This window comes from Symphalangus syndactylus, chromosome 10, assembly GCF_028878055.3.
Source record: "Symphalangus syndactylus isolate Jambi chromosome 10, NHGRI_mSymSyn1-v2.1_pri, whole genome shotgun sequence".
Lineage (NCBI taxonomy): Eukaryota > Metazoa > Chordata > Mammalia > Primates > Hylobatidae > Symphalangus > Symphalangus syndactylus.
Window position 1 is genome coordinate 30699630 of NC_072432.2, and position 11908 is coordinate 30711537.

General features: G+C 39.3%; 1 protein-coding gene across 9 annotated transcripts in view; it reads left to right on the plus strand.

Moving 5' to 3' along the window:
* PAPSS1 (3'-phosphoadenosine 5'-phosphosulfate synthase 1) overlaps positions 1-11908 on the plus strand; it is a 107256-nt gene that overhangs the window by 20461 nt on the left and 74887 nt on the right. For all 9 annotated transcript variants that reach the window (XM_055296805.2, XM_063611115.1, XM_063611114.1 and 6 more), the window contains one exon: positions 5948-6183. In XM_055296805.2, the coding sequence (XP_055152780.1) occupies positions 5948-6183 (236 nt within the window). The remainder of the gene's footprint in view (positions 1-5947; positions 6184-11908) is intronic.

An 11908-nucleotide genomic window follows, 5' to 3' on the forward strand; every position in this document is an offset into this window, starting at 1 on the left:
ATGGTCTTAATTGTCTGTATTTCATTGTTAAATAATTTTTGCAAAATGGCCTTCCATTAGGTTCTGAACTCTTGGAGGTTTTATGTTTGAGAATGACTATCTTTTATGCCAGCTTGGCTGGGTAAAATATATATTTGGTTCATACTTTCTTGGTCTTGGAATTTTAAAAACAGTACTCTATTGTCTTCTGGCATTAAATGTCTTGAGGAAGTGTGAGCCTAATCAGCTTTTTCTTTTTAGGAGCGTTCTTTTTTTCATCTGGATGACTAAGGAATTCTTATTTCCCTGTAAAAATACAGGGAAATAGAGGCTTTTGTCTTTCTCAATTAGGTCCTTATCTGCAGTTGATTTTTGTGTATAGTGTGAGGGACAGATCCATTTTCGTTTTTTTCCATGTGGATAATCACTTGTCCCAAGAACATAGATTTATGAGGGTGTCTTTTTTTCTCTGATCTGCAGTGTCTGCTCTGTTTTATATCAGGTCTCCACTTAATGTGTGGGCCCTCTGCTCTGTCCCACTGATATATTTGTCTGTTCCTCTGTTAATGCCACATTTCTTAGTTACTGTATTTTTATAAATCTTAAAGGACAGTGGAGTAAGTCCTCTTACCTTGTTCTTCATCAGCAATGTTGCCTTTTTTTTCATTGTGACTTCCTTTTTTTTTTTTTTTTTTTTTTTTTTGGCTCTTAGTGTTGTCTAAATCTTGTAATAGATTTAACCAATTCCCCTGAACTCTGTTGTTATTTAGTTTGGGACTGCATTGTATCTAAGATTAATTTTGGGGGAAAATTGATCTTTAGAATATTGGGTACTCTTCAACGTGGTATTTTCCATTTATTTCATCACTAATGATACTTATAAATAAATCTTATCTGATTTTTTGGTACTTGCTCTGTGGTCTAGTTTGTAATAAGTTTTCAGTCATCACCTTGCCCCCACCCTATGCCTTCCTCAATTGGGACGGGATGGCTACAGTTGGCTGGAGTTGGTATTTCCCTTCCCCCCGGTCAGTTAGGTTCCAATAAAACCTCAGCAGGTTAGGCTTTGGTTAAATAGTTTCTCCTGAGTTCAGTCTTTGTTAAAAAAAAATCTGGTGCTCTGGTATATTTCAGAATGGAAGCACTTGGGGATTTTTCTCCAGTATTTACCGTGAGAACCTGATTGAGCTCCTGGAGGTGAAACTCACAATGTTGTGGGGACCTCCCTGTAACTAGGTTCCTTTGAAATTTTTAACTCTCAGACTTGTCCACACTGAGCCTTAATTAATTCATCAATTACAGTTTAGGTTTTTCTGTGTGACACTGGTTCCCACAGTACTTTTCCCCACAGTGAGTCTCTGCTCCAGTCAGTAGTTACTCCCTGCATTTGCCTGTCTCCCCATTCATGGGGGCAGTGGTTTGCCCCCTCTCCTCCCCTCATGGATCCAAGAAGAGTTACTCTGTTCAGGTTTTTACTTGTTTGGATGTAGTGGTGACTTTCAAGCTCCTTCCGTGTGGACCTGGAAAACTTGTAGTTTTCGTAAAAGTGTATTTGAAAAGAATATGTATTCCCCTGATGTGTGCAGTATTCTGTATAATAGATGAAGCTTGTCAGTTGTGGTGTCAGATCTTCTGTAGCCTTCATATATATATGTTTTTTGATAATGATGTTGGACATGGAAGTCAAGATTTGTTTTCTTCTTTCAATTCAGATGCTTAACCTGGATCTGCCCAAGCTATTGAGTGATTTTTGTATACTGTTTTGCTAGACATGTTTCACTTTTTATCACATTTTACTTTAGGGAAATTTTGTTGTTTTGTGTTTCTACATTGGTTGGTATATTAACTTCCCAGGGCTGCTATAACAAATTAACCACAAAATAGGTGGAAGAAATTTATTCTCCCACAGTTCTGGAGGCTAGAAGTTTGAAATTAAGTTTGTGGTGAGGTTGGTTCCTCCTGTAAGTGGTGAGGGAGAATCTCTTCTGTTACCGCCTTAGCTTCTGCTAGTGGCTGGCAGTCCTTGGTGTGTGGACAGATCACTCCAATCTCTTTTTGTCTTATAGCCTTGTAAGAACACCAGCTGTTGGATCACCCTAATCCAGTATGACCTCCTCTTAATTTGATTGTGTTTGTAAAGACTCTATTTCCAGATAAGGTCACCTTCTGAGGTTCTGGGTGGACATGAATATTTGGGGAACACTATTCAACCCAGTAGAGCTGGTTTCTATTCTTCAGGTATACCAGTTATCCGTATCTTAGATTTGGATTGTTTATCTTGTATTACCAGTTTCCTCTGACTGCTCTGTTGACTGTAATTATCTAAATGAAACTGTTTATATCAGTAATTCAATTTTCAACAGTGCTTATTTGTTTCAAATTAAATATGCACTTAAAACATATAAATACACATGTATGTATGAACGGACACTTTTATTATAATTTAGGTTGTTTTTGTTGTGTAAAAGTTCAGAGTTTCAAACTTCTTTTTCCGTGATACTTGATGCTTAATTGGTGGTTAAAAACAACAATTCAAAAGAAATAAAGAACCGCCTTTTTCACCCTAGCCACTGTCCCTTTGTTCCACATACTGTTACTGTGTAACAATTTGCCTAAAACCCAGTGTTGTAAAACAATTGCCATTTAACTTTGCTTACCATTTTGAAGGTAAGGGATTTAAAAGGGCTCAGATAGGCAGCTATGCTTAGGGCTTGCTTGGTTGTTGTCATGCTGGCCTGGGCCACCGTCATCTGAAGTTTCAGCTGGGCTGGATGGCCAAGATGACTTACTCAGATGCTGCTGGTTGTCAGCTGGGAGCTTAGCGGGCTGAGAGTGGCTGGTACACCTGTGTGGGATCACGTTAGCGTGGTGGTCTCAAGGGATTTAGTTGCTGGCTTCTCCCAAATTAAGTGACCAAAGAAAAGCTGCATAGCATTTTCTGACTTAGCCTTGGTAGTCACACATCATCGTGTCACTATTTCACTACATTCTTTTGGCTGCAGGTAAGTCCTAAGGCCAGCCTACATTTTAGGGCAGGGAATTAGTACCTCTTGATGTGACAGTAGTAAAGTCACATTGTAGACACTTGTAGGATGGGATATTCAGTTGCAGCCATCTTTGGAAAATGCAGCTGGCTACAGTCATTAATATCGGTTTTTAATGTATAAAGCAACTGACACTGTGTCGATGCTCTCAACATATCCTCCTCTTCTTTTTTTTTAAAAACTTTTACTTTAAGGTCTGGGATACATGTGTAGAACGTGCAGTTTGTTACATGCCTGTGGCATGGTGGTTTGCTGCACCTGTTAACCCATCATCTGGGTTTTAAGCCCCACATGCATTAGCTATTTATCCTGATGCTTTCCCTCCCCTACCCACCCCCAGTGGGAGGCCTCCACCTCCCCGCCGATAGGCCCTAGTGTATGTTGTTCCCCTCCCTGTGTCCGTGTGTTCAGCTCCCGCTTATGAGAGAGAACATGCAATGTTTGGTTTTCTGTTCCTGTGTTAGTTTGCCGAGGATGATGGCTTCCAGCTCCGTCCATGTCCCTGCAGAGGACATGATCGCATTCCTTTTTATGGCTGCATAGTATTCCATGGTGTATGTGTACCACATTTTCTTTATCCAGTCTATCATCAACGGGCATTTGGGTTGGTTTCATGTTTTTGCTATTGTAAATAGTGCTGCAATAAACATACATGTGCATGTATCTTTATAGTAGAATGATTTATATTCTTTTGGGTATATACCTAATAAAGGGATTGCTAGGTCAAATGGTATTTCTGGTACTAGGTCCTTGAGGAATCACCACACTGTCTTCCACAATGGTTGAACTAATTTACATTTCCTACCAACAGTGTAAAAGCGTTCCTATTTCTCCACAGCCTCTCCAGCATCTGTTGTTTCTTGACTTTTTAGTAATAGCCACTCTGACTGGCATGAGATGATATCTCATTGTGGTTTTGATTTGCATTTCTCTGATGATCAGTGATGTTGAGCTTTTTTTCATGTTTTTTGGCCACCCAGGTGTCTTCTTTTGAGAAGTGTCTGTTCATATCCTTTGCCCACTTTTTGATGGGGTTGTTTATTTCTTGTGCATTAAGTTCCTTGCAGATTCTGGATATTAGACCTTTGTCAGATGGGTAGATTGCAAAAATTTTCTCCACATATGCAAATCAGTAAATGTAATCCATCACATAAACAGAACCAATAACAAAAACCACATGATTATCTCAATAGACACAGGAAGGGCCTTTGATAAAATTCAACATCTATGTTAAAAACTCTCAATAAACTAGGTATTGATGGAACATATCTCAAAATAATAAGAGCTATTTATGACAAACCCATAGCCAATATCATACTGAATGGACAGAAGCCGGAAGCATTCCCTTTGAAAACCGGCACAAGACAAGGATGCCCTCTCTCACCACTCCTAGTCAACATAGTATTGGAAGTTCTGGCCAGGGCGATCAAGCAAGAAAAAGAAATAAAGGGTATTCAAATAGAAAGAGAGGAAGTCAAATTGTCCCTGTTTGCAGATTACATGATTCTATATTTAGAAAGCCCCATAGTCTCAGCCCCAAAACTCCTTAAGCTGATAAATAATTTCAGCAAAGTCTCAGGATGCAAAATCAATGTGCAAAAATCACAAGCATTCTTATACACCAATAACAGACAAACAGAGAGCCAAATCATGAATAAACTCCCATTCACAATTGCTACAAAGAGAGTAAAATACCTGGGAATACAACTTGCAAGGGATGTGAAGGACCTCTTCAAGGAGAACTACAAACCACTGCTGAAGGAAATAACAGAGGACATAAACAAATGGAAAAACATTCCAGCCTCATGGATAGGAAGAATCAGTATCGTGAAAATGGCCATACTGCCCAAAGTAATCTATGTATTCAATGCTATTCCCATCAGACTACCATTTGATATTCTTACAGAATTAGAAAAAAACTACTTTAAATTTCGTATGGAACCAAAAAAGAGCCCTCTCTTCTATTTTTTTTTATTCCAGTTAGCCTTCTGTACTGCCATGAATTCTTTCAAGAGCATTGGTACATTAGACTTTAGTATTTTATCTCTTGCTTTAGAACTATCTTGGTTGTGACACTCGCCAAGTTGGCAAGTAATAGCGCATAAATATATTCTTTCCTTCTCTTTGTTTACTGAGTAAATACTGTTGGTATGGAAGGTGAGTTGAAATGAGGGTGTTCTATTAAGATTAATTATATTATAAATTGGACCCCCAGGTAATTGTATCAAGGTGGTTTGTGATTGCTGATGATCTAGGAAAATGGAGGTACCTTTGTAACATTTCTTACTTTTGTCCTTTCTTTTTCTTCCCTCACCAGAAATAATTAGGGCATATGACTTTGTTTTAAAATTTGGCATACAGCTTTAGAAAAGTGGTAATGAGAGGACAAAGTGAATTCCCAACCATGTCTGCTAATAAAATTAGTTAAGCCTTTCTGAAGTTTATCAGTGATTTCTGATACCTTTGCTCATAGATATTTCATTAAAACAAACACTAATTATGTTTGAACTGTAGGTGTTTTCCTAGGCAAGAGGTAAATCTTAAAGAGAAATACTAGATAAGAACATTACTGAGAGATTGCTTTGCATAGTGAATGTATTTAATCCTATGATTACAATTTTTTATATCTCTTGAGGCCAGGAGTTTGAGACCAGCTGGAGCAACATATTGAGAATTCTGTCTCTACAAATAATAAAATAAGTTGGATGTGGTGGCATATGCCTGTTGTCCTAGCTGTTCAGAAGGCTGAGGCATGATCTCTTGAGTCCAGGAGTTTGAGGCTGCAGTGAGCTATGCAGCCACTGCACTCCAGCCTGGGTGGCAGAACAAGAACCTGTTTCTGGAAAAAAAAAAAAAAAAAGTATTACTACATAGTTATCCTTCTAACTTTACACATGGAATCTGTTTGGACTGTTTAATTTTAGGCTTGTCTGGAGCAGGAAAGACTACTGTGAGCATGGCCTTGGAGGAGTACCTGGTTTGTCATGGTATTCCATGCTACACTCTGGATGGTGACAATATTCGTCAAGGTCTCAATAAAAATCTTGGCTTTAGTCCTGAAGACAGAGAAGAGAATGTTCGACGCATCGCAGAAGTTGCTAAACTGTTTGCAGATGCTGGCTTAGTGTGCATCACAAGTTTCATATCACCTTATACTCAGGTATGTGGTTTTTGTGCCATTTCTGATTACATTTATTGAGAAGATGGTATCAGGCAAAGCACATACTTTAAACATTGATATGTGCTTTGAGGCTAACTCTACTCCTCCCCAGCTACCATCTCTTTGTTCCTGTAACGTAGGATTAAAATAACCTAAAACATTTCTATGCTGTGACTTTCTAGGTAAATCCGGTTTTGATAAAACCTGCTTTTAAAAAAGCCGTGAAGTATAACACAGTCATTGAATTCAAGCCAATGGCCAAATTATTTCAAGCTCAACTTTTCAACTTAATAAACCTATAGTGAATACTTGACGGATGTCAAACTCTGGAGAAAATCTAGCATTCTTAACCTGTGCCCTACCGTGGCTTCTTTGCTCAGAATTTGTTGTTCTTAGCTTGCATCATAGTTCCTCTTATTTTAGAGACTGCAGCAACAACAAACCATGTTTGTGTATTTCTCTGAAAAAATTATGTCATTTCTTATCTCAGGATTTTTGTTTCCTCCCTGCCTGGAAAGCACTCTTCTCCCTCCTGCTCCTCTTTTCACAGTGTCAGCTGACTTCTAGTCATAGATTGAGACTTAGGTTAGGTACCTTAACACATTCTTTTATTTTCTTCAACTTTTATTTTAAGTTCAGGACTACATGTACAGGTTTGTTAAATTGGTAAACATGTGCCATGGTGATTTGCTACACAGATCATCCCATCACCTAGGTATTAAGCCCAGCATCCATTAGCTATTCTTCCTGATGTTCTCCCTCCCCACCCACAGCAGTCACCAGTGTGTGTTGTTTCCCTCCATGTGTCCATGTGTTCTCATTATTCAGCTCCCACTTATAAGTGAGAACATAACAGTGTTTGATTTTCTGTTTCTGTGTTAGTTTGCTGAGGATAATGGCTTCCAACTCCATCCATGTTCCTGCAAAGGACATGATATCATTCCTTTTTTAGCTACATAGTATTCCATGATATATATATATATATATATATATATATATATATATATATCACATTTTCTTTATCCAGTGTATCATTGATGGGCATTTAGGTTGATTCCATGTCTTTCTATTGTGAATAGTGTTGCAGTGAACATACTCATGCATGTATCTTTGTAATAGAATGACTTATACTTATTTGGGTATATACTGAGTACTGGGATTGCTGGGTCAAATGGTATTTCTGCCTCTAGATCTTTGAGGATTCACTGCACTGTCTTCCACAATGGTTGAACTAACTTATATTCTCACCTACAATGTAAAAGCATTTCTTTTTCTCCACGAGCTCACCAGCATCTGTTGTTTCTTGACTTTCTAATAACAGCCATTCTAACTAGTGTGAGATGGTATCTCGTTGTGGTTTTCATTTGCATTTATCTAATGATCAGTGATGTTGAGCTTTTTTTCATGTTTGTTGGCTGCATATATGTCTTCTTAAGAGAAGTGTCTGTTCATACCCTTTGCCCACTGTTTAATGTTTTTTTCTTGTAAATTTGCTTAAGTTCCTTGTTGATCCCATTCTGTAGATTGTCTGTTCACTGTGATGATAGTTTCTTTTTCTGTGCAGAAGCTCTTTAGTTTAATTAGATCCCATTTGTCAAGTTTTGCTTTTATTGCAATTACTTTTGATGTTTTTGTCATGAAATCTTTTGCCTGTGCCTGTGTCCTGAATGGTATTGCCTAGATTTTCATCTAGGGTTTTTATAGTTTTGAGTTTCACATTTAAGTCTTTAATCCATCTTGAATTAATTTTTGCATATGGTGTAAGGAAGGGGTCCAGTTTCAATTTTCTGCATATGGCAAGCCAGTTCTCCTAGCACCATTTATTAAATAGGGAATCCTTTCCCACTGCTTGTTTTTGTCAGGTTTGTCAAAGATAAGATGTTTGTAGGTATGCATATGTTATTTTAAAAAACTCAATTCATTGACTGGTGATATTGATAGTAGCTGTAGTGGTAATAATATTAACATTTATTGAACACTTAACTGTGTTCTGATAACTGCTAGAGTGCTTTTATGTGAATTAACTCAAGTAATTCTTGTCTCCTAGTGGGGAGACAAGGAAACAAAGGTGTGCATTGCCCAAGGTCACACACTGTACTTGTAGAAGAGCAAGGGTTTGCACCCAGACAGCACGTCTCCTGGGCTTAGATGCTATGCTGCCTCCAAACCCCACTGGCTCCTTGACAGCTGGGACCGTGTCTTATTTGCCTTTGTAATCTTGATGCCAAGCCCGGCTCTTGGACCATATTATATGATTAGTGTTTGTTGAACAATAGCATACTCCCTTGGGAAGCCCTGATATCAGTGAATAAGCGAGTTAATATAGAGGTGAGAGGCAGGGTCTTTGGAGTTGGAAACAAAGGGGCTGAAAATCTCAGTTCTGCCAGTTATTGCTGCTGTGGCCTTGGCCAGCACGCTTAACCTCCTGCAGGTCAAGTAATGCCTACAACATAGGGTTGCTCTGAAGATTACGTAAGTCATGTATTTAAAGCCTCAGCACAGTGCCTGGCATGTAATAACTATTCAATAAATGAAATTATATTAGCACAATTCTAGTACTGTATCATACATTTTGATGGTTACTTGGATTTTTCTTTTTTTTTTTTTTAAACAAGATTTGACCTGTAAGAATTATGGATAAGTGTTAGATTGAGTATTATTTACACAGGTTCACTTAATTGAACCATGGCAGGAGTCCTAAAACATTCTGTAAAAACCATTTCTTGAAACCCTTGGGTCATTGCCAATATATCAGTTTAAAGTGTATAAATAACAGGAGCATAGTAAGAGTTAGAGTTCCTGAATCCTTGGATATACACAGTTTTCATAAAAATGTGATATTGGCATTCTTATACCTTCTGGTGGGAATCTTGCAGCTCTCAGAAAAGGGGGAGGTCTATAATACCTGTTATGGAGAGCTATCAGCTGACACCTGGGTATCTAAGAGTATGTGCTGGTCTGCTTTGTGGCCCCCTTGTTTGTATAGTGTGGAGCAAAATCTTTGTTGACCTCATCTATAAAAGCACTAATAATGAGGTTTGGACTATGTTTAGGGCATCTGAAAATCCACGAAAATATTTGGATTGAAACATGTAATACAGGACATGTGTATTTTTCTGTATAGTCATGATGATATTTGTTCATTCAAGAGATGTTTATTGGGAATTTCCATGTCAACCACTGAACTGGGCATATTGGTTCTAAAAATTAACTTGATAGTTCCTATTCTTAAGGAGTTGGTAGTCTGGTGGGAATGCAGAGATGTGAAGAGTTACAATATCTTGAGGCAAGTGATGAAGTAAATACATATGAAAGGTGTTATGGAAGATTCACAGAGGAGCTGCTGCTTGAAATGAGTCATGAAGGATGAATCAGAGTATACTAGTTAGACCAGAGGGAGAAAGCTATTTCAGACAGAGGAGACAGTACAGTATGCTCAATGGAATGGGAGACAGTTTGGTTTTTTGGGGAACTGTAGGTAGGTTGGTGTGACTGCTATGAAGGATGATTGTGAGGGGAGATGGAGCTGATCAATTTGCAGAGGCTAGGTGGTGACTTCTGGACTGCTCAGAAAGGATTTTGCCCCAGAAGGAGTTAATAGTTTGAGATTGTAACAGAGATTGGTATCATTGGGTTTGCATTTGAGTGAGGTCATCCTTGAAGCCTGGAATGAGAATGGTCTGGAGGTAGGAGACTAGCCCAGAGGCTTGCCATAGCACCAGCTCCTTCAGGGAAGAGGATGTGAACTGGGGCAGCAGCAATGGGACTAGTAAAGATGGGGGGCGTATTTAAGGGCTCCTGAGGCTTGAGTAGCATCAGTAAGACCTGGTGCCTGCTTGATTGCTGATTTTGTAGGGGAGCAGAATGAACCGTGGTGCTTTCTGAATAAAGGTTGGTATGATTGAGTTATGAAGTACAGGATAGGAGGGGAGGACATGCGTATTTTATTTTTGGTGGGTTATGTTTGAAGTGCTAGTGGAGTTAGTCTAAGTGGAGATTACCGCTGGGCCATCTAGGAAATTGGTTTTAGAGTTTAGGAAAGTTGTATAGGATTGAGATCTAGATTTAGGAATCATTAACTTTATTAGCTGAAACCTAGATGAGGACGATTAGATACAGAAGAGTATATAATAAGATGAGAGACAGGGATAGAAACTTGGTGACACTTTCCTTTAAAAGGATAGTTAGAATAGTAAGATCGTAGCTTAATTGCTATTCCAGACACTAAACTTGTAAAGCTGATGAGATGATTTTAATATACTGGAAAAAGATCTATGATCATATATAGTGAGTATTCTGAGAACCCTGTGAAAGCAAGGGGCCTCATCAGCCTGAGCATGCAGGGAAGGCTTCCTGGAGGAGGTCACCATGGAGATGTGCTGTGAGGAAGCACATTGGTTTATCCAGAAGAGAGGGGTTGAGTGTTGCTGGTAGGGGTTGGGTTGTGGCGTGGGGAGGCCTAAGGTAGAAACAGCCTGACCAGGGAGGTATTATTAATAGAGCATCAAGTGCAAGACTGAGAATGGTGGGGCCAGGTATAGGGCTGATGTGTCACATTAAGAAACTTGGATTTTACCCCAGTAGTGTCAGGGAGTCTCTGAAGAGTTTAGTAGGATGGTCAGATTTGCATCCTTTGCCACAGTGTAGATTATGGCTTTGAGCAGATCCGAGTTAGAAGCCAGAAGACCTGTAATATGTTGAGGTTGTTCAGACAAGAGAAGTGAGGTTGAACTCGGGAATAGGGAAGATTGCAAACTGGGTTGGTGTAATATTTAGAAGTAACATCCGAAGGACTTTGTGACTGAATTAATGTGTGGGAAAGGGAAGGAACCACTCTTAGGATTGTGGGTGTGTAGTGTGGTCTTCCTTGATTTGGGAAGCATGTGAGAGAATGTAAACTTGAGAGAAAAGGGACTGGATTTAGTTTTGGACATGCTTAGTTTTTGGCACCTGTATATCCAGGTGGACATAGGAAGAATTTGGACATGTGTGTTTAATTTCAGGACACAGGTCAGGGTTCGAGCTTCAGTGTTGATATATGTGTTGTAGTTTATACTGTGAAGGCACTTGAGAGAAACGCTCAAGAACTATGTAAGGTGAGCAGTGGGCTGTGACGGGAGTGTGGGCAACTCCAGTGTTAAGGGATGGGTGAAATAGGGGGAGCCCAGGTGGAGTCCGCCTAGGAAAGATCAGGGAATAACATTATAGGCATCCATAGGCATAGCAGTGGGAAAGCAGCAAAGAGGCCTGGTATTTTAAATACTGAAAAGTACCTATGGTTAAGGGAAAGTTTTTATATGATTTGTTAGTTCATTATGCTAAAAAATTTTTTTAGAGACAAGATCTCACTCTGTCACTCAGCCTGGAGTGTAGTGACTATTCACAGGCACAATCGTAGTATGTTACAGCCTAGAACCCCTGGGCTCAAGTGATCCTCCTGCCTCAGCCTCCCCAAGTAGCTGGGACTATAAGCGTGCTACATCATTGCCCTTAGCGGTTCTTTTGTTTTAAATGGATGAACTTCCCTTAGCAGTTCATTTGTTTTAAATGGATGAACTTCCCTTAGCAGTTCATTTGTTTTAAATGGACTTGTTTGTTGCTGGGCAGCAGGGAACCCATCAAAGGGGGAATGCTGAAGATTTTAGGTGGAGTAGAGAGAATGGGTTGAACAAGGTCCTGTAGGAGTTCATGAAAGGGGAGGGAATTCCTAGTATGTGAAAGTAGG